Source organism: Coenobita brevimanus, chromosome 16, assembly GCF_032717465.1.
Source record: "Coenobita brevimanus isolate Jiangsu-jjx chromosome 16, ASM3271746v2, whole genome shotgun sequence".
Classification (NCBI taxonomy): domain Eukaryota; kingdom Metazoa; phylum Arthropoda; class Malacostraca; order Decapoda; family Coenobitidae; genus Coenobita; species Coenobita brevimanus.
Window position 1 is genome coordinate 22323278 of NC_136969.1, and position 19425 is coordinate 22342702.

General features: G+C 42.5%; 1 protein-coding gene across 1 annotated transcript; it reads right to left on the reverse strand.

Moving 5' to 3' along the window:
• Positions 1-529: 529 nt before the first annotated feature.
• LOC145390994 (uncharacterized) lies at positions 530-937 on the reverse strand. Its single transcript, XM_080265726.1, has one exon. The coding sequence runs from the start codon at positions 935-937 to the stop codon at positions 530-532; it is 408 nt and encodes a 135-aa protein (XP_080121852.1).
• Between the last annotated feature and the right edge of the window lie 18488 nt (positions 938-19425).

The following is a 19425-nucleotide window of genomic DNA, read 5'->3' on the forward strand; positions in this document are numbered from 1 at the left end:
ATCAAACGACGGGGATGCTAACCCCATGCATGTTGCAACTGAGCATGCCAAGGAGTTTAAGTCTGCTGTGAAGGCGGGTGCAGATAGTGGAGACATACTGGGAGGGATTAAAGAGGGAAGAGAGGGGAATTCCGAGATATGCATAATCCTGCACTACCTCGAGATGAGAGCCGAGGAGGGTTATGGTTGTGCATGCAAGCCTATGAGTGAGGGATCGTGTAAACAGCTTGATTTTGGCAGTGTTGATAATCAACCGACAAGCAGTTGCAGCTTGGCTGAACTTAACTAGGAGACGCTGAAGAGTGATGGGAGAAGGGGAGTGGATGCAGATATCATCAGCATAGGTTAGGATCAGAGAGGAGTCAGGGATAGGACCTAAACGATGGAGAAGTCTATTCATGAAAAGATTGAAGAGAAAGGGGCTAAGTACCCCACCCTGAGATGTGCCAAGACTGAAGGGTCAGTAATCACTAACCACGCCAGAAAACAGAACCCGAGAGTGATGATGAGACAGGTAGCTTTCCAGCCATCAGTATAGGTAGCCAGAGACACCCAGGTGGGTAAGTTCATCAAGGGTGACGTCACAGTTTGTGACGTCAAATGCAGTTTTGAGATCAATGAAAGCTGTACAGTGAGTGAGGAGGAAATCAGAAAGGTGAAGAGAAAGCTGGTCGTGAAGAAGATTGTGGAGCCTTGCTAAAAGAACTCTCTCGAGGACTTTGCAGATGCAGGACGTTAGGGAAATGGAACGGAAATCAGAGGAATTAGGCTTAAGGAGGAAGATGATGGTGCTACGGGTCCAGTCTGCAGGGAGACTACCTTCAGAAAGACTCAGGTTGAGCAGTGTGAGAACGGGATTGCCAGGGACTTGAGCGATGAGTCTCAGTGTAGCAAAGGTGATCCCATCATTACCTGGGGCAGTTGCCGAGCCTTGCATAGCGCAGGTTGGAACTCATCACCTGTGATGGGGTGATCATCGAGGGGAGAGGGAGTGGAGCAAGCCTCTGCAATACGTGCTAGCCTGTTTCTGGTAACAGCCAAGAGGCAAGCCTTGATGGGAGAAGGCAGGGATGTCATCTGAGATTGGGTGGACCATTTGTAAAGTAGGTTGTTGGCATATAGCACAGGATTGTGGTGGAGAGGAGGGGAGGGGGATTCACCTAACTGAACAACTATGTTAACAAGTCACCAAGCCTTAGATCAAGGAGTGTGTGAGTTATCATGCTGGAGAAAGTCATGCCAATACTCCTGGCGAACACTGTTTGAGTTCATGGGAGGACCTGGCTGTAGTGAGATAAGAGTGGAGGTTGTCAACATTGTGGTCAGCGCAGTACACAACCACTCCTCGTTGCATTTCCTCCTCGCTGTCATCTAGTCGGCGATCCAATACCCACACGTCAGCCTGGCAAGCAGAGGTTTCCTTATGACTGACTTGCAGCACATATATAATGATCATACAAGGTCTGTAGCCTACTATGGCAACTAGGGAGGTGTAGATTTCAGTTGATGTGGTGAACGAATGATTGACAAACCAGGTGGTTAGCATGTTCTTGAAAGTGGGTTGCAGCAGAATAGGGATAATAATCTTTTTCCTGCTATGGCGGTGCTGGGAGTGTAGAATGAGAATGGAATACATGGCAAGGATGGCACTGTGGTCTGAGATAAGAGTAGGGACAATGTCAACAGTGACAGCATGTACCACGTTGCTACCAACGACGAGATTGAGGTAGCCTCCCGCAACATGACTGGGACGAAGAGTGGGAAATGGATGCAGATGATGGTTATTGACAGAGTCATGAAGACGATGACCAGCAGAAGAAGTACAGGAACCGGCAAATGACGGATAAGAGGCATTAAAATCGCCCAGGTAAAAGATAGTTGACGAGCGACGGGTAGGTAAAGTGATGGGGTCACCCCCAGTTGGACTGAAATAGACGTTACATATATACAAAGAGGCATCATTGACAGTAAGGCGAAATATGTGAAAGAGGGAGGAGTGGGAAGAGGGCAGGTGATTTGGTAATTGAGGAATAGAGTGACGAATGTATTTAACCAGGCCTTGGCCAGAATGGGTATGATAGCAGTGGTATCCCCGAAGCATGCATGGGGGTCTAGGGCAACGAGAGCGAGGGGAAGCCTCTTGAAGGCAGATAGCAGCAGGGTGATGAGATGAAGCATAAAGAAAAAGGTCAACGAGGAGGCAGTGGATGCTCCGTATGTTCTAAGATGACATTTTATATCATCTGGGTTTGGGAGCCATTAGGACAAGCAAGGAGATGGAGAATTGTCATGAGAGAGTTGGGGAACGAATGACGGGGGAAGTGGGGAAAACGAGGAGAGTGGGTGGGGAGGTAGGAGAGAGGAAGATCCCATTTGTGCGGTTGCCGGGAGAGAGGGAGGTAGGGTGAGGGAGAGGGAGGGGAGGGGGTGGCAGAGAGGCAAGGCTGTATAGGGGGAAAGGAGTGGGTGAGGGAGTACAGACAGAGAAGGTTTGTGCAGAAGGGTGAAGCTGGTACACTGGTGGAGGGACAAGGCTGGGAGGTGGTGATACGGGAGGGAGGGGAGGAGCAGAGATAACAGTAGGGGTTACGTGGGAGTTGGTTTGTGGGAGTTGTGAGGTAGGCAGAGAAGGATTTTTTTTTTTTTTTTTTGTTCTTTTTTGCCTATCGACCATTGAGGCCGGAGCCCCTGGTCATTAAGGCAAAAATATATATATGTATATACATTGACACATATATACGAACATATATACTGTATATACATACATACATACATACACACATCCATGCATATGAACATACAAAAGAGGAATATTATGGTAAGATAGTACATACAAAATGAGACTGCGTAGTTCCTCGTACTGTTATTGTGGAAGTCGTAGTTGATGGTCTGATAGGTGGGACAGGAGGTGAGGGGGGAGGGGGGAGCAGCTAATTGTAGGGCACAGGAAGGGGCAGGGGCTGAGGGAGAGGGAGGAGGGGTGCATAGGGTGAAACCAGTGGTGGGAGGGTGTATCGGATGATGATCAGAAGCAGGGGTGGCAGTGGGGGCAGGAGCAGGGGCAGGGCTGGCTGAGTGACGACTTGGGCAGTCCAGGTGCCAAACAGTGACACCCACGCTAGGGGCACTGGAACTGCGGTGAATGTGAGAGACAAAGGTGGGCAGCCCTGAGGTAAGTGGGGGCTGGTGACGTGGGTAGTAGGGGCAGTTTCGGGAACTCAGATGAGTGGGGTCAGGTGCACGAGGACTGGGAGAGTGAATGGTGGCCGAGTGCCTGACAGAGTTGCAGTGCATTTTTTTTCATTATAACTGGGCGACCATTTGGTCGCCCAGTGATGAAAAATGGTCGCCCAGTAAGAAGAATTTTTAAGAACTGGGCGACCAGATCAAATCCTCAAACTGTAGCAGGAAATTCCACAAAAATTATAGTTAGCCCCTGCATTGGCCTTTCTCCATTTTCTTTCTTTAAAGAATTCGTTGATATCAAAATTTTCCCCCTTACTGACTTCAATGTTGTTAACTGAGTATATTAGTTTATTATATCATAATAATTGATCAGAGTAGTAATGATAAACTGATGTTTTATAAACAGCCTAGCCTACAATGGTGGAGGCTTAACATGAATAGTTCATGTATAACAGGTACAAATGTTACTTAGAGATGTAAACAGTTGACTCTGGTTGTCCCGAGAGGTAGGAACTAGTATTGTTAACTTGTAAATTGATTAATCACATTTTTAATGGAGTATTTAATCAATTTAATTGACCGTTATTTATAAGGTAGGCTACAGTCTGATATATTTACGTGAATTTAATGATAAATGAATCCAACAGTGGGTGCTATGTGTTTTCACATTGGTGTATACTGTATACATTGTCTGAAAGCTGTGTCCATCTATCTGCCTTTTTGTTTCTATGAATGTCTGTCAATCTGTCTCCAGTTGTCTGTACAGTAGTGGACATTATGATCTTTAAAATTTCTCAATCACCCTATCGATTTCATTATACAAATGCACATTAACTTGTGTAGCAGGATTGGCATGATTAAAATCAAACCAGGTGATTATAATCGATTATAATTAAAGAAAAAATAATTTATTAAAATCAAAATATTATTTTGCTTTTAATAATATGTACAATATATACAAGCAGCAATGTTTGTTACTGCGATCAAACTTTTCAACCACGAAAAGAAAAAAAATCCCTTTGATACCCCAGAGTAATTTTCTTGCCTTATCGTATGTGTATATGATCTGAACTGTACTGTATATAGGCTAAAATTAACTATAGTTATTATATCTTAAAATAGAGCATTGATGCCATGATATAGAAAATCTAAAGTTACTTTAGATTTTTATATTATGGAATCAATGCTTTATTGATATGTTCACAGTTATGTCCACAATTGCACATGAGGAGCAATTTCGTATGTCCACATACTGTAGAATCTCCTATTACTAGCTCATCTGGCCTTTGTTCACAACATACAGTAGCTATATTTTTCTGATACTGTTTCGTTATGATATGCCTCATACATACAAACATATGTTGGCCTTATTCACCTGATGGCGGTTCTCCAGGCTATTCGGTTATGGACAGCATCTCATTACTAGTGAAATTTTATTTGCAGTTTGGTGTTATAGACACTAAATACTGTTTATTTCTATTTTTCAGTAATTAAAAGAACTCAAGCATGGCTAAACGTATCACAGATTATTTCGATGCTCCAGCAAAAGAAAAGACCAGCTGAATCAATACCCCTCAATTGTGATGAAACATCTTCCAAAGATTTTCCCTTAAATGCGTCTGACAATCTTTCCCAGAAAGGAGGAGGTAAAGAGTGGAGCCATGGTACAGCGCCAGCAAGCCCAGCAACAAAAATACCAACAGTTGCAGAAACGTCATCTAGATGTGATATTCTCACCCACAAGGAGGAGTGTACAGAGACTGAGTGGTATAAAGGATGCAAGGTTGATGTTCTCTGGCTACTTTCCTCATATCCTAACGTACTAGAGAAAACACGTTTAGGAAGGCGACATAGATTAAAATGTATTGTGTGCTACCATCATATTGCAGAAGCAAAGAAGTATGCACGCAATGGACAAGTGCCAATGGCGTATGGTGTGAGGTCAGATGGCAAAAAGGAACTGAAGAGAATTATTGATCATCTGAAGAGTGATGCCCACAATGTTGCAGTTAGTGCAGAGGAGTCCCAAAAACTCTGGTCAAGTCAGTCTGATAAACATCCATGGGTAAACGTTCTTAAGTCACATGAAGCTAAAAGTGTGTCCCAGTTAATCGAATTAGCAGTTGATGTGCATAATGACAGCAAGCAAATGACATTATCTGCAACTTCATGGCCTTGTCGATCACTGGCAAATATGCATTCTAACAACGAGATTTCTGTATACCGTGAACATGGGCTAGATGCATCCTTTTGTGTTTTTAAGCCGCCAGCATCTGCATTTCATTATCGAGATCCAAATGTGTATCGAGAAATGCTTGACACAGTTGCTGAAGTAGTTATGGAAGATACTTCTCAGGAAATAATTGATGCTGACTGCTTTTCACTACAAGTTGATGGTTCTGTTGATAAATATTCAGTTGACAACAAATTTATTACTGCTCGTTTTGTCGGGAAAGAAAAAACCTTGAAGAACATCTTTCTTGGTGAAAGTCATTCCGAAAAGCGTGGGGCTGAAGGCTTAATAGATGCTGTACTGGCTAAATGAAAGTACCTGGGTATTGACGATGTGGCAAAGAAGCTGACTGGATTGACCACAGATGGTGAAAGTGCAAATACTGGGTTATGGGCCAGGCTAAATGAATATCTAGGTAGAGAACTTCTTTGTGTATGGTGTGTGGCACATCGAACAGATTTAGCATTTTCTGATTTAGAGACATCGGTGACTGAGAGCAAACATTGGAGAATAAATCTCAAAGCCGTAGCATCATATTACAGAGCTTCTGCAGTTCGAACAGAGGAGCTCAAGAAAATTGTTGAAGCATCAGGCTTTCATTTTTTTAGGTTTCCTGAGCACTTTGAGGTGAGATTTGTTGAGCATCTCATAAATTTGTGTGAATCAGTTTGGAAAAACTTGCCATCAATACGGACACACTGGAATTCTATATCCACATCCAAAATTAGCACCCGGAATGAAAAAGCGACAGTAAATGGCTTCATGAAACTCTGGAAAGAAGGTGGTGACCAAGAGTATTATACAGCACTGATGCTTGATCTCCTACGTTTATTTGAAAAGCTACAAAAAGATAGTCAGAAATCTATGGCCACACTATGTGATATTGAAGTATCTAAAGCTGTTGCTCTTGCATCTGTTACATTAACCCGTCACGTTCCGAGCCTTTCCGCACCTATGACATCCCCCAGTCCCGAGCCTTTTTGGAAATTTTTTTTTCTTCTGAAACTTCCGCTTAGGTCGAGAAACTATGGAAAATCTTGAAGAAAGTTGTCTCTGCGGTCTATCAGTGGTCTATACAGGTGCGGTTTCCCCCCGCAGGTATCGTATTCTGTAATGGGCTGGATATGCGTTAACGTTTTCTATGGTAAGGAGTAATGGGACAAACAACACACAACACCTCTACATTTATTGAATTTGTACTAATAAACAATAACAGTAACAATATAATGTATTTCAGACACATATATAGGAAAAATAAGCATTGTACCATCGCGCGAGCATAGCGAGTTAGGTCCGAGTCGTATCATGCTATCTGCTAATTTTCTGTTATGAGTCTACCGATCATTTTTTCTACTTGTATACTTCTGTTTCAATGACATTTTACCAATTACAACTGTTTGTAAGTGTTTTCAGATGTTTTCATTCATTATGATGACATGCAGCATAAGTTTAGCGCACATCACCTTAGTAAGCGCACTCGCTATGACTCGTAGTTCAACATACCAAATTGTTTTATCACTTTCCAATTATTTTCCCATTTACATAGAACCTTTCCCCCACCACTGTGAAGGTTTTCAATTATTTTCATTCATTACGAGGGCATTTAGCGATATGCTAGCGCCTATTCACGTAGCAACCACGATCTCAAACACTCGTGTTTCATCATCTACTTTATTTATTCACTCCAATTATATTTTCCCACTTACATTACACACGTTTACACCCCTCCAATGCACTGTACATACTTACTGCCATTATTTATTCAAGTGAGCGTGAGAATATCGCCTGAAAATACCCTCGCAAGGAATGTTACGTCATACATAATACTCACACACTTATATACTAATTCACTCACACACTTATATACTAATTATTCACTTTATCACTTGCTGACTTTTATTTTGACTAATACGTGCCTTATTCATTCGACTAAGCGTCAGGAAATCTTATCTTTATAGACACGCTATGAATATTTGACTTAAGAAATACATCATCATGTACAATAATTTGAACTTGTATTATACCCGTAAGAATGTCACATAATAGAAAATTTATAATAAGGGGCCGTATTTATTGCACTGAGCGACAGAATATCGCATCAAACAACCCTCTCTATGTAAGTTTCAACTTAGGGCAGATTTATATACTTACACCCAATGTTTTCACTTATGTTCTACCCGTAGGCACTTTATACTAATATTTGGCGATCCACATGACTGATATTTTCACAGAGCGTCTGTCTGTCGCATTTACCTCATAATTTCAGCGTCCTTTCGCATTCACACCATGCTAAAATTGCAGCAACGTGTGATATTCACTAAAACATGGGTGAATACACAGACCCACGTCACACAGTACCCACTCATAGCGGGTGTCCTTCCTCTGTGTCGTGAGTCTCACCTGGGAGTGACTGCACACGTGACACCTGCGCTGGGGCCTAGGTCTGTTGGGCTGGGGCGGGATAGGAGTGGGGAAATGGCGGGCGGATATTCTCTGGGGAGTGTGGGTAATATGGGCAGTGCGGGGGCGCTGTTGGGGCCTTTCAACAGCATACTTTGCAAAGATTTCTCGTGTGAGCTCGCTCACAAACCCTTCAAAGGTTTCCTGAACTCCTGTGGTCATGGCGTGAAGGTGGTGGCAATTCAGAGCAGTGATATCTAGCAAGTGAAAGAACAGTTTTTTATACCACTTCATCGTGGTCCTGGCACACTCTACCGTCGATATCATGGAGTCTGACTGGTCCACGAGGCGCATGTTTATATTATAGTCCATGACACATTCAGGTTTCCAAACACGACGCCTGCTTTCGCTATGGTAATCAACAGAATCAGTACGGTGCATCAAGGGGCGGTGAACCGTGGACAAGAGGCTTACTTCTCTGTTGTGGTTCCACATTGTTGCAAGGATGTTGTTTGCTTTGAAGAAGACAGCCTCACTCCTTGCAAGTTTCCGCCCTACCTTGACCATGTGACGCCGGTTCACCTTTACGGTTCCACAGACTCCCGTTTCATGTCTGTGAAGATAATGAGCGAGAAGAGGGCTAGTGTACCAGTTGTCGAGATAGAGAACGTGACCACGATGAAGGTAGTCTTGTATCATCGTCTTTACCACTGCTCCCGAAAGTCCTATACTTCGATCTTCTATTATGTCTGTCTGTGCACCGGTGTACAAGACTATGTCTTGCACGTATCCAGTCCTACAGTCACACATAACAAAGATCTTGAACCCAAAACGGTGCCTTTTGCTGGGTATATACTGTCTGAATGAAATATTGCCTCTCCACAACACGAGACTCTCGTCTATGACGAGATCTCTATAGGGAGAGAATGAGGATCGAAAGGTTTGCCTGAGGTGATGAAAGACCAGCCTAATTCGCCTCATTTTGTCCGTGTTGTTTGCATTTGCAGGGTCATTAGCATCATAAAAATGGAGGCGACTTAGAATTTGTTGAAACCGATTACGGCTCATCACTTGACCAAATATGGGGTAAACATAACAGGGTCCGTAGTCCAGTAAGCAGGAATTCTATTTTTTCTTATTATACCCATCAAAAGGACAAGGGCAAAAAATAAGAACATTTCTGGAATGGAGACAGGGTAATCATAAATCATTGAATGCCTACTCCTTGTTCCCAATCTTTCACTTTCTAGCCGCTGGCCGCTTGCAAACAGGTTTGTTTGAAACACGATCTGATCAACGAAGGCCTCACTGAAAAACAGGTGGAAAAAATCCAACCTGCTTGAATTACAGTGAATACCTGGTGCAATGCAGCCAGATCGCCCCTGCTCAGTGAAGGGGTGAATGAGGGGAGAAAATCACTCCCATCCTCCCAATCCCACGACACAAATCCCTCGTCCCCATCACCGCCTTCGTCTGGGTGGGGAGGAGATCCTGGTTGGGGAGGTTGGGGAGAAGGAGTACGGAGGGCTTCCCCACTGTCACTCCTCTTCCCTCTGCCTTTACCCTTTCCCTTTCCCTTACCCTTACGGCCTTGAGGAACATTAGGGGGCTGTGGGGATGAAATAGTTGGATATTGGGGAGCAGAAGACGTGCTGGGGAGTGGTTCCTCCCCACCTTCCCCCTCCATTACCACACCACGTGCTCTCTCACACAACCTTGCTCGACCACGTGTTAGGGGATATTGGGGAGCATAAGATGTGCTTTGGAGTGGTTCCTCCCCACCTTCCCCCTCCCTCACAACCCCACGTGATAAGGAACGCACCCGCACTGGCCCACGTGATCCACTCTGCCGCCTCACACTGCGTAGGGAGAGCAATGACTCACCCACCTCACTCTCACTTTCCCTAATCCCAGGAATGTCCATTTCACTCCCCATTCCCTCCACTTCACTTCCTACCGCCCCAAACAGAATGCTAGGCCCATACCTGCTTAGACGACGTGGTGTGCGCTCTGGGCCACGATGCGTAATCACCTCCCGCCCATACCACGTGGCAGCACGTCCCACGTCTCCGTCCTCGTCCTCGTCCTCGACCTCGAATTCTGCTTCCAAGGCACGCTGGGGATAGGGATATGACATACCACGTGCCTTCTTTGCCTCCTGCCCCTCTCTAGCAGCACGGTAAGTCACATACTGCCGCTTCCTTGGTGACGGAACTTCCTCGTCACTGCTGGTGGTTTCTTCCTCCTCTGGCTGCACATAATCTTTGTCCATCTCCTCGTCATCCAGTGGGGAATCACTGTCGTCGGTAAAGGTGTCCAGGGCGACTTGAATTTCGCTCTCTGAGAGACCTCTCTTAGCCATGTCTGAGCAGGACCGTGGCTACCAGGTGAGTGGACGAGTGGCGGGCTAGCGCGGGTCGCGCGGGGTCGCCGAGTGTCCCCGCCTGGTGGCAGGTAGGGGAAGGTCAGGCGAGGGTACGTACCGCAAATCAAGTGCGAAATGTGAAAATTGTCGAAATTATGCACATTGCAATTGCACGACGTAGTGGTACGCCGCCGGGACTGGCAAATGCAAATCGTGGTGACGTACCCATACGTCGTCGGGACGGGGCGGGTTAATGGAATCTGGTCCATTTCCAGGAGGTATGGAAGAAAAACTGAGAGAAAACCATGAACCTTCAACAAGTGAAAGTGGAAGAAGAATCTCTCACAATCAGTATGTTACAACGAGGAGGAGCACAGCAAGTGTTAGAGCTGAAATTGTCTTAGGTGCAAAGGAATATCTTTCTCAAAGACTTGACCTGGAACAAGAGGGTATAGTAAAACAAATTAAATGTTCTACGAGGGAAAAACAGCTGCACATATGATTAACTCAACAAGAAAGGTTGTGGGGAGTCTTTTTTGGAATAGATTCCGTTACTACATTCTCTGATGAAGTCATTGGACATTTTTCTTCTGAGAACCTTCCTCTTCCAGGTAACATTACTGATGGAACAGGGAAACTCTACCACATGTTAAAAATCTCCCAACCTGGAACTGTGTTTTTCAAACTGGTTCAAGCCTATCTGTCACTAACCCCTCACAGCATTGGTCCTGAACGAGCTGTCTCATGTCATACTATTCTCAAAGGCCCTAAACAATCAAGCTACTCAAGAGAGGCCATCAACAGTCTGATGTATATGGTGGGACAGCTCATTTTGATCCTAGACCAGCTGTGGCAAAGTTTCTGCAGAAATAGCAGCGCAGATTTTTTTTTTTTTTTTTTTTAATGTGACCGACTCTGGGCATAGGCTTCGCAGCCTGCTTTCAAGGCCCAGTAGTCCTCCTACGTACCGCACACCTCTACATGTCACCACTTCGGCATTAACACCCACCGTCCATATTGAATTCATGCTAGGGCTGTCTCATACAGGACTGGTGTATTGGTATTAGTGGGGGTATTTTTATGACTTGTCGGCGGGTCTTCTGGTAGATCAGAAAAGTCTGATTTTTGTGAAATTCAAATCCTTAAACTGTTCCCGGCCTCAGCGGGATTTGAACCCGGGTCCGTCAGGACTGCAGGCCAACTCTCTACCGATTGAGCCACCGCCTCCCAGACAAAGAGTTGTATCAAGATAGACATTTTATAAAGAAGTTCTTTGCTAAGGTTAGTTCAGTTTAATAAGTATGCCATTATTTGTTTCACGATCGTGGTGCATTTTATCGAAGCCCATTTTTTTTTTTTTTTTTTACTACCATCTGAAAATTCAAATTCAGTTTGTGGAAATTAATGTTTATTTGCGATTTCTTTCTTTTGATACACAAATGCGTAAAGCAATAAAATTCTTTTCTATATCCTACAATTTGCTATATTAGTGAGATGAAGAAAAATAGCACAAATATATATTTCTAGTGAAAATGAATGTATTTTTTGTTACTGATAGGATTACGATTTACGTATACAAATATTTAGTTAATAGGTTTTTCTACTTTATTGATGTTTGAAACCTGATATATTATCACGTTACACAGGATATATCACAGTGTGCAAAGTTAGAATATAAGTTCTTCATTATTATCAATAATACTTAGTTTTATTACATTCCTTTATCATATTTATATATATATATATATATATATATATATATATATATATATATATATGGCTTCGGGAAATCCAAGTCATGTCGCCCAGTGAAACTTGCTTAAAAAATGCACTGCAGAGTTGAGTGGGGGCCACTGCACAGACCACACTGTTCTGCTGACCGGCAGTAGCGTGAGATGTGGCTGGACTCATAACAGTGATAACACATGGGCTGTGATGGTGTAGCCTCTACAAAAGTAGCCTACACGGGAGAAGGAGTAGCTTATAATGGTATTTGGGAAGGGAGGAGTAGCCTACTCTCCCTCCCATACAACAATGGCACTGTTGATGGGTTTGCCCAGAGAGTTGTACGGGCGACGTGCCTGTTTGACACCAGGTAATTCGTATAGAACTTTAACATAACACTCAGCTGCCAAGTGTTTGACCAGGTTTTCCGGCATCTTTTTCCGTTGAATTAGGGCATCATGAAGTATAAATTTGACACCCAAAGCCCCTCAGTTGTTAGGGTCTGGATGAGATCGGGATAATTCCTGTCAATGTAGATGTTAGAAGGTGCAGGAGACATAAGACGAACAGCTTCAGGGTGTCGAGTGATGAGGTGGTGGGTGGATGCACGCTGGCGCCAGACACCGCAGACAACGGGTGTGCATGTGGAGGGGAATGCCAGGCGCACATAATGGTCTTGTGGTATGACTGGAGAGACCCCGGGCGGGGCCGGTGAGGGGGGTATGGGCCCACTGGAGGGGTGCTGGTGGTGAGGGTAGAGGCAGGGTCATCTGGGCTGGAGGGGTGTGAATTTATGGCGGAGGGTCATTCTGGGTGGTTGGCACTTGGCGCCGGGATGTTGGGGTTGATGACTGCCAGTTCAGGGCGCTCCCTTGTTGGGAAGCATGGGGCACTAACATCATCATCATCATCATCATCATCACGATCACTATCGAGCTTGATGTGTTTAATTGTTTTAGTGGTAGGTTTATTGGATGCAGCAGGATCACCAACACCCGGGGCTAAAGTGTCGGGGCATCAGTGGGGAGTGTGTACGACGGCGTACGACAGTCGGGAGGGGGAGGGGGGGCAGCACTGGGTGTAGTAGCAGTTTGTGTTGTGGTACTTGGGGGGCTTGCACCCTGCTTTAGTTTGGCTTTGTGTTTGTCCTTTCCCATAACCCTGGCCTTGCCAGGTATTAATGTTATTAGATTTTTTTTTATTTTTAGGTTCTTTATTTACCATTCAGTACAAGCCCCAACACTCTGGGGAACACTGTCCCTGAAGGCCAAGCAGGGAGGGGTGCATGAGGAAAACAATCTCGGAATCACAGGGCATAGAAGGTACAGAAAGAATTATCATTACAAGCACAATAGTGAACAAAGACACACAATGATACATACATGGTACAAAGTTGGCACTAATTATCATTACATGTTTTGATATGAGTGAAGTGATACATAGATACACACGTATGCACATACATATGCAGAGAGGGGCACATATGCACACAGACATATACGTCTATAACTATACATATATGTATATATTTATGCACATGTAGCAACAGACATATTGCATGTACAGGTTAGGTTCGTATGTATAAAGATATGGGTATGTGTACAGGCGTGCATACATATACATATGCAACATGCACATATATATGATATATTCATATACACATAGACAGTTAGAGAGAGAGAGAGAGAGATGTTCAAGTGTGCCATGAAGAAATTTTCTTGAAAGAAATGCTTTTCAAAGAAAATGAATTTAGTGGGAAACTACAATTTTTCTTTTTCTTTTCCTCCTCTCTCTCTCTCTCTCTCTCTCTCTCTCTCTCTCTCTAATTAACATATTTGACTGGGTACGTCTTAAATTTAATTACTTACTGCTCCTACATATATAGTATACAGTGCAATAGGTCTATACCCTGCTGTTTGTATAATGATTTTTTCCAACAACGTAAATTCAAGACTTTCGACGCGAATTCAGGCCCTTAGCCAGGGTGGTGGTGGTAGGGGGGATGTCGATCGGGTCGGACGACCACCCCACCTGGGTAAAGGTTCCTTTCTCACGGTCTGTTTTTTAACATCAGTGCAAAAAGAGTCACTCTCCGTTATTCTGAAGTTTTGTGCCGCTTCTCGAAGTCGCTTATGATTACACCCAGACCCCCAAAGCAAGCATGCAACAGACCTTTGACTAGCCGGCTGCTATGCAAGTTCAGATTCAGCAGGAAACGACCCCCTCCCCCCTCTCGTCGAAAAGTCTGGCAACGGGCTTGGAATGCTGTTATGAAAGACTTGACCATCTCACTTGAATGACATATTGCTATATTTTATTTTTGCTTGAATGACAGCATCGTCTTCTTAAAAAAGATGCCTTAGAAAAACGAAAGATATATACCCATCCTTACTCCCGATAAACAGCTACTTTTGTTCATGTTACAGTGAAATGTTCTAGTATCAGTGTACTCCGTACTCTCGGCACTAAGTACATGACACTATGTGCTTTTTGCTGGAAACTAAGTACAGTATAGCCAGGGAGCCAGCCCCTCAAATTATGGAAAAAGCCGCTCTGAAAGATAAACTTTTGCATATTACATGTTTTAAATCTGTAACATTCCAGGAGCACGGGAAAGTAAGATACTAATAAAAATCTCATTGCCAAATCCATAAAATGGAGCATAGTTTAGAACTAACTCTTTGTGTCAAAAGCGTTCAAGTAAGAAACATTTTATCTGCAACACAGTAGTGACATAACCTTATATTATTAATTTTGCAACTCGAACTCACTAAATACTCCTTCATTAAACCCACTGCAACATGATCGTTCTGTAAAACAAATATATTTTCAAATCTTATTGAAAAAATACATACGGAAATATGAGATTTACTGAACAAAATATACATGTTTCTAACGTGTGTCCAAAATATCTACCAGGTAGCCTACATTGTATCACTTCTTTCATCAAAAAATGTCAAACTACTGATGTTCTTTGAACAGAGAAATACATTAGTAACTATATCTATGGCAATACAGGCTCATAAAGTGAATCAACTAATTATTGTCTCAGACCCAGAACACTGCTAAATATAGCCTATAATTTGAACTGACTTTTTCATAGTGGGTGAGTTTCTTTGTGATAACTAAAAACATAACTAAATATGAAAGATAAAATTACATTATATGAAATAACAGACACTAAAAAAAGGAATCATCATATGGCTGTTGTCATAGACAGAACTTTGTTATCTGTATAACTTGAACTGACTTTACCAAACGGGTGAGTTTCTTATGTCTTTGTTATGGTATGCTAAATACAAAACTGAATATGAAAAAAAAAAAAAATGTAATGACATCATCTCAAATCAACGAATCTTCATCTTCAGATGACTCTTGGGCTCAGTGCGTAAGCTTTTATCAGTATTACCAGGGCTTATACTGTACATCGTATATAGCAGGTACCTGAACTTTTGCGCATAGGCAGTTATGTAAGCACTTTGATACTTTGCACTTGCAAGAAACTGGTTTTGCTGATGTTGGTTTTGCTCGTTTGGTCATCATTATGGGTTGCAGTATGCCACTGACAACTCTTCTGCCATACTGGGTGGCAGGTGGCAGAGATAATTTGTACATGTGGGCTCGTTTGTAAACAGTAAGTTGGTATAGTGCACGGAATAGATGCTGATGAAAAGCATCTTCAGTAGGAGGTAAGTTTCGCAGATCTGTTCTGCTTGATGCAAAACATGTTCCCTCAACACATTTATGTCTTCAAATGTCTCGGCAACAGAAAGACTGACCATAAAAGCTCTTGCTTCTTTAACAATGCCGTCTGTTAGATCCAGTTCAGCACCATTTGCACCGTAACATGATATCTCTGAAAACTATCCAGCTTTCTCTACATCTATCTTGGCTACCTTCCTATTCCCACGACGGTAAATGTAGCTAACGGTGTCACCTCCAGAAATCACGTAAGCGAATGTCAGTGCACGAGCAAGGGTTTGTTTTTCTGTTTGGTATTTCTGTGACAACAATTGCACAAGTTAATGCACTGATAAATACTTATCAAGCTCCTGGATCCACATTTCTGTCGCAGACTGTAAATGACAATAGTGGTACATGGGCAGGACAACAATGCCTGTGTCTGTTGCTTGGACTACAACACGTGACTGTTCATGAAGTCTAGTTACATATGCAAGATGAGCTATTATACGGGTATCTGCTTCTTCGTGTTCTTCACATCAGAGTTCTTCAGTTTCATGAACACTGCCTCTACTAATCCTTACAGTCTTCCTTGTGTAATTTTGTTATTAAGCTGCACATTTCGCTAACTGTAATATGGGATGAGCATATGATACTGGTGTGTTTCCTTTGCGGAATGATTTGTATAGCAGCTCCATAAAACCCTTTCAGTTTGGATTTATGTCTACCGGATTAGTACTGATGTGCATATGGGACACTTTAGTCAGCTATAATATTACGATATTTGTCCAGAAGCTGTGTCAAAGAAAATGCAGAGTGATGGACTAGCAGGGAATCCGAAATCTCAATAAAAAGCTGCTCAAATACAGAGTCATACCTGTTGAAGAAGATTCCTCTTCCTTTTTCCGATTTAGAAAGCGTGTCATACAGAGTCTGTGATACCTAAAGTCTTTAGCAATTATGTCAACTGTGGAGTCACCATGCCCTTCTATCTTCATCAAAATGGATTCATCACCCAATTTCTCTGCTTTTTGGTGAATTGAATGCTGCATATCAAAAGAACTTATTAAGACAAGTATGTGCCTACCTTTAGGATCGCGACTCTTTTCACAAAGAAAACAACAAATTTTAGCATCTATCTTTGTTGGTTAGGTTGCTCGACTCGTTAAGCAACCAGTTGTATCCACTGGCAACCTGCCACTCGGTTCTCCTGCTTCTTTTTCCTGTCTGCCTCTAAGAGCTTCCATCTTATTTTCATCTGCATATACACTTTTACATTCTTTGTGACATTTAGGGTCGTTCTCGAGGAAGCCCTCTTCATCATCAATATATTGCGATAATCTGTGGTAAACATCATCACGCCTGGTGAGCAAAGCAGACCTAAAACTTGGAAATCCTCTTGCTGTTTTTTTTTTTTCTTGGGGGGGGGGGAGGTTTTGAAGATGTTCTCTGGCATATCAAACATTCCTTAAATGTGAAGTCAGTACGTGTTTTGGGGGTTGTTTCTGCTTTCCAAACAGGATCCATTTTGACTGCCGTCATTTCTTATGTAGTTGGTTATTCTGAATTGAGAAGAGTATTTTTTATAGCTTGCTCCTACAAAGTCTTGTCATATATATTTTCATTATCTACTCACACATCTGAAGTATATGGAAAAAATTGTAATCTATCTGTCGATGTACAATTAGGCGAGAAAAATTCTGAAATGTCATAGTTTTTCCATATTTCTCCTTTTACAAAAGTATTTTTTTTGCATAACTTGTGTTGTAATTCATATATCTCTCTGCATTTACATATGTCGTATCTAAAGCCCAGTCGGTGTTAGCAGACCAAATTTGGGCTTAATCTGATCATTCAAAGTTAAGTCTTTAGCAATTTTGTAATTTGGGGGGAAAATCGAGATTTTCGCATTAATCACTTCAAAAAAAAAAAAAAAAGTTTCTCAATGCGATTTTGAAACGTATCTTGCTTTTTGATAACCTTAGATATCCTTCTTAACAGCTAAGCACTGCAAATAGTTTATCTGTCGGGTCCAGCAAAACCCCATTTTTCTACACTATAGCCTCAAGTGGCTCCCTGATTAGCAAGTTTGAAAGGGCATTGACTGATATCTAAAAACTACACTCTTCCCAGTATATCTTGTTCTAAATTTGACATTTCCAGAAGGAATGCTGAACTGTGTGATAAGAGACTGGGATGCAACGCCTGAAGAAATATAGTGGAAAGGTTGTCAGCTAGAGGCATAGTGTTGCTGCCATAGTGATGAAAAGGGTTGAAATTTTCGGGCAATGTAAGGGTATAGGCTACTAAGTCAATAATATGTGTGTTTACACTCCATCCACAACCAGATTCCACTTTGGGCTGCAGAGGCATTGTTATAACTCACGTCCATGGGGCAACAAATATGGGAATAATAGGATGTTTCCACTAGCTGTTTTGAACCACTTATACCTAAAAAATAACTTTTAAAAATTTTAGTCAGCCAAAGCTCATTATTTCCACTAACCTATGAAACAAAGTGGCGGTCCGTAGGTGGCCCAAGGATGGAGGAAGAGAACGTATTTTTTGCGATCGGCGAGGGCAAGTTGCCCAGACAAGCGCAAGGCAGCATTGCAAGTGGTCGCCACACTACTTGAGGGAAGTTTGGGAGGTTACTTCCATGCTTGATAACATACACATACACAAAAGAAACACAAGTTATTCACTGATTTTCAGTGATAAAGACGCTTATTACACAGGACTATTGCTATGGATGTGGCTTTTAAGAGCAAAATCACAGGCACAACACTAAGCAATAGACGTGCTATGTGAACGTAGTCGCAGTTGAGGTGACAAGATTGTATTCATATAGGTACTGACTTTTTCACTCAGTATATCACGCATTGTTGTAGCTTTTTGCCACATGGTCACATGTAAGGCATGGAAGCAACTTAATGATATGGAGTTACCATGCGAGGGAAGATGTATAGCATTTTATTTTCCCCATAAATCAGTCACTTATTTACTTACTTTACTACCATTTATTAGTACTTATGCACTTAGGAGTTAAATTCCTTCTCTTTCTGCCAGTGTTTGTCTTTTTTCTTATATTTACGAGTATAACAATCCACAATAACTTCGTAGTGAGTGCCATTTTCACCTTATAGTTTGTAATGCACCGGAATGTCCCACACTATTGTCTACTTAATAACTGTTACACTAATTTATATTTTTTCTCATATTAGGGGAAGGGCAAAGCATGGCAGGGAAAGACAGGGTAGGTAAAATATGGACAGCGTAGAGAAAGGCATGACAGTAGGATAAGGGAAGGCAGGGCGGGGAGAGGCAGGAAATAGTAGTGGGTCAGGAAAGAATAGGGAAAGGTAGGGTAGTGCAATGAATGACAATGTAGGGTAGACAGAGTTTGGGAGGGAAGAGAGAAGCAAAGCATGGCCAGGAAAGATAGGGAAAAAATAAGGAAAGGAAAAGCATGGTAGCAAAAGCAAGGCATGTCAGGGCTACATTTACCGTTAATCATGCCACGTAAGCACATTTGTAATCGAGGTAATAAAACATCGTGTGCTTATTTTTCCAATGTTTAATACTAGTTCGGCATCCCCAAGGTTATTATCTGCAGGATAGGGCAGAGAACGGCAAGGCATGGCAGGGGAAGGCAGGGTGGAGTAAGGAAAGGTGAGACATGGCATTGTTACATCTACAGCTAAACATCCCGTGTGATCATATTTGTAATCGAGGTGACAACATATGTGTTTCCTTTTATACTTTGCATTTTCTCACCAGCACATCACTGACTGTTATCATTTAGTACTACAATGTCACTTCCAACAATCTGAAG

What these genes read in the sequence shown, in the direction of transcription:
- LOC145390994 (XM_080265726.1), bottom strand. Translation starts at nt 937, where the DNA reads ATGCAAGGCTCGGCAACTGCCCCAGGTAATGATGGGATCACCTTTGCT.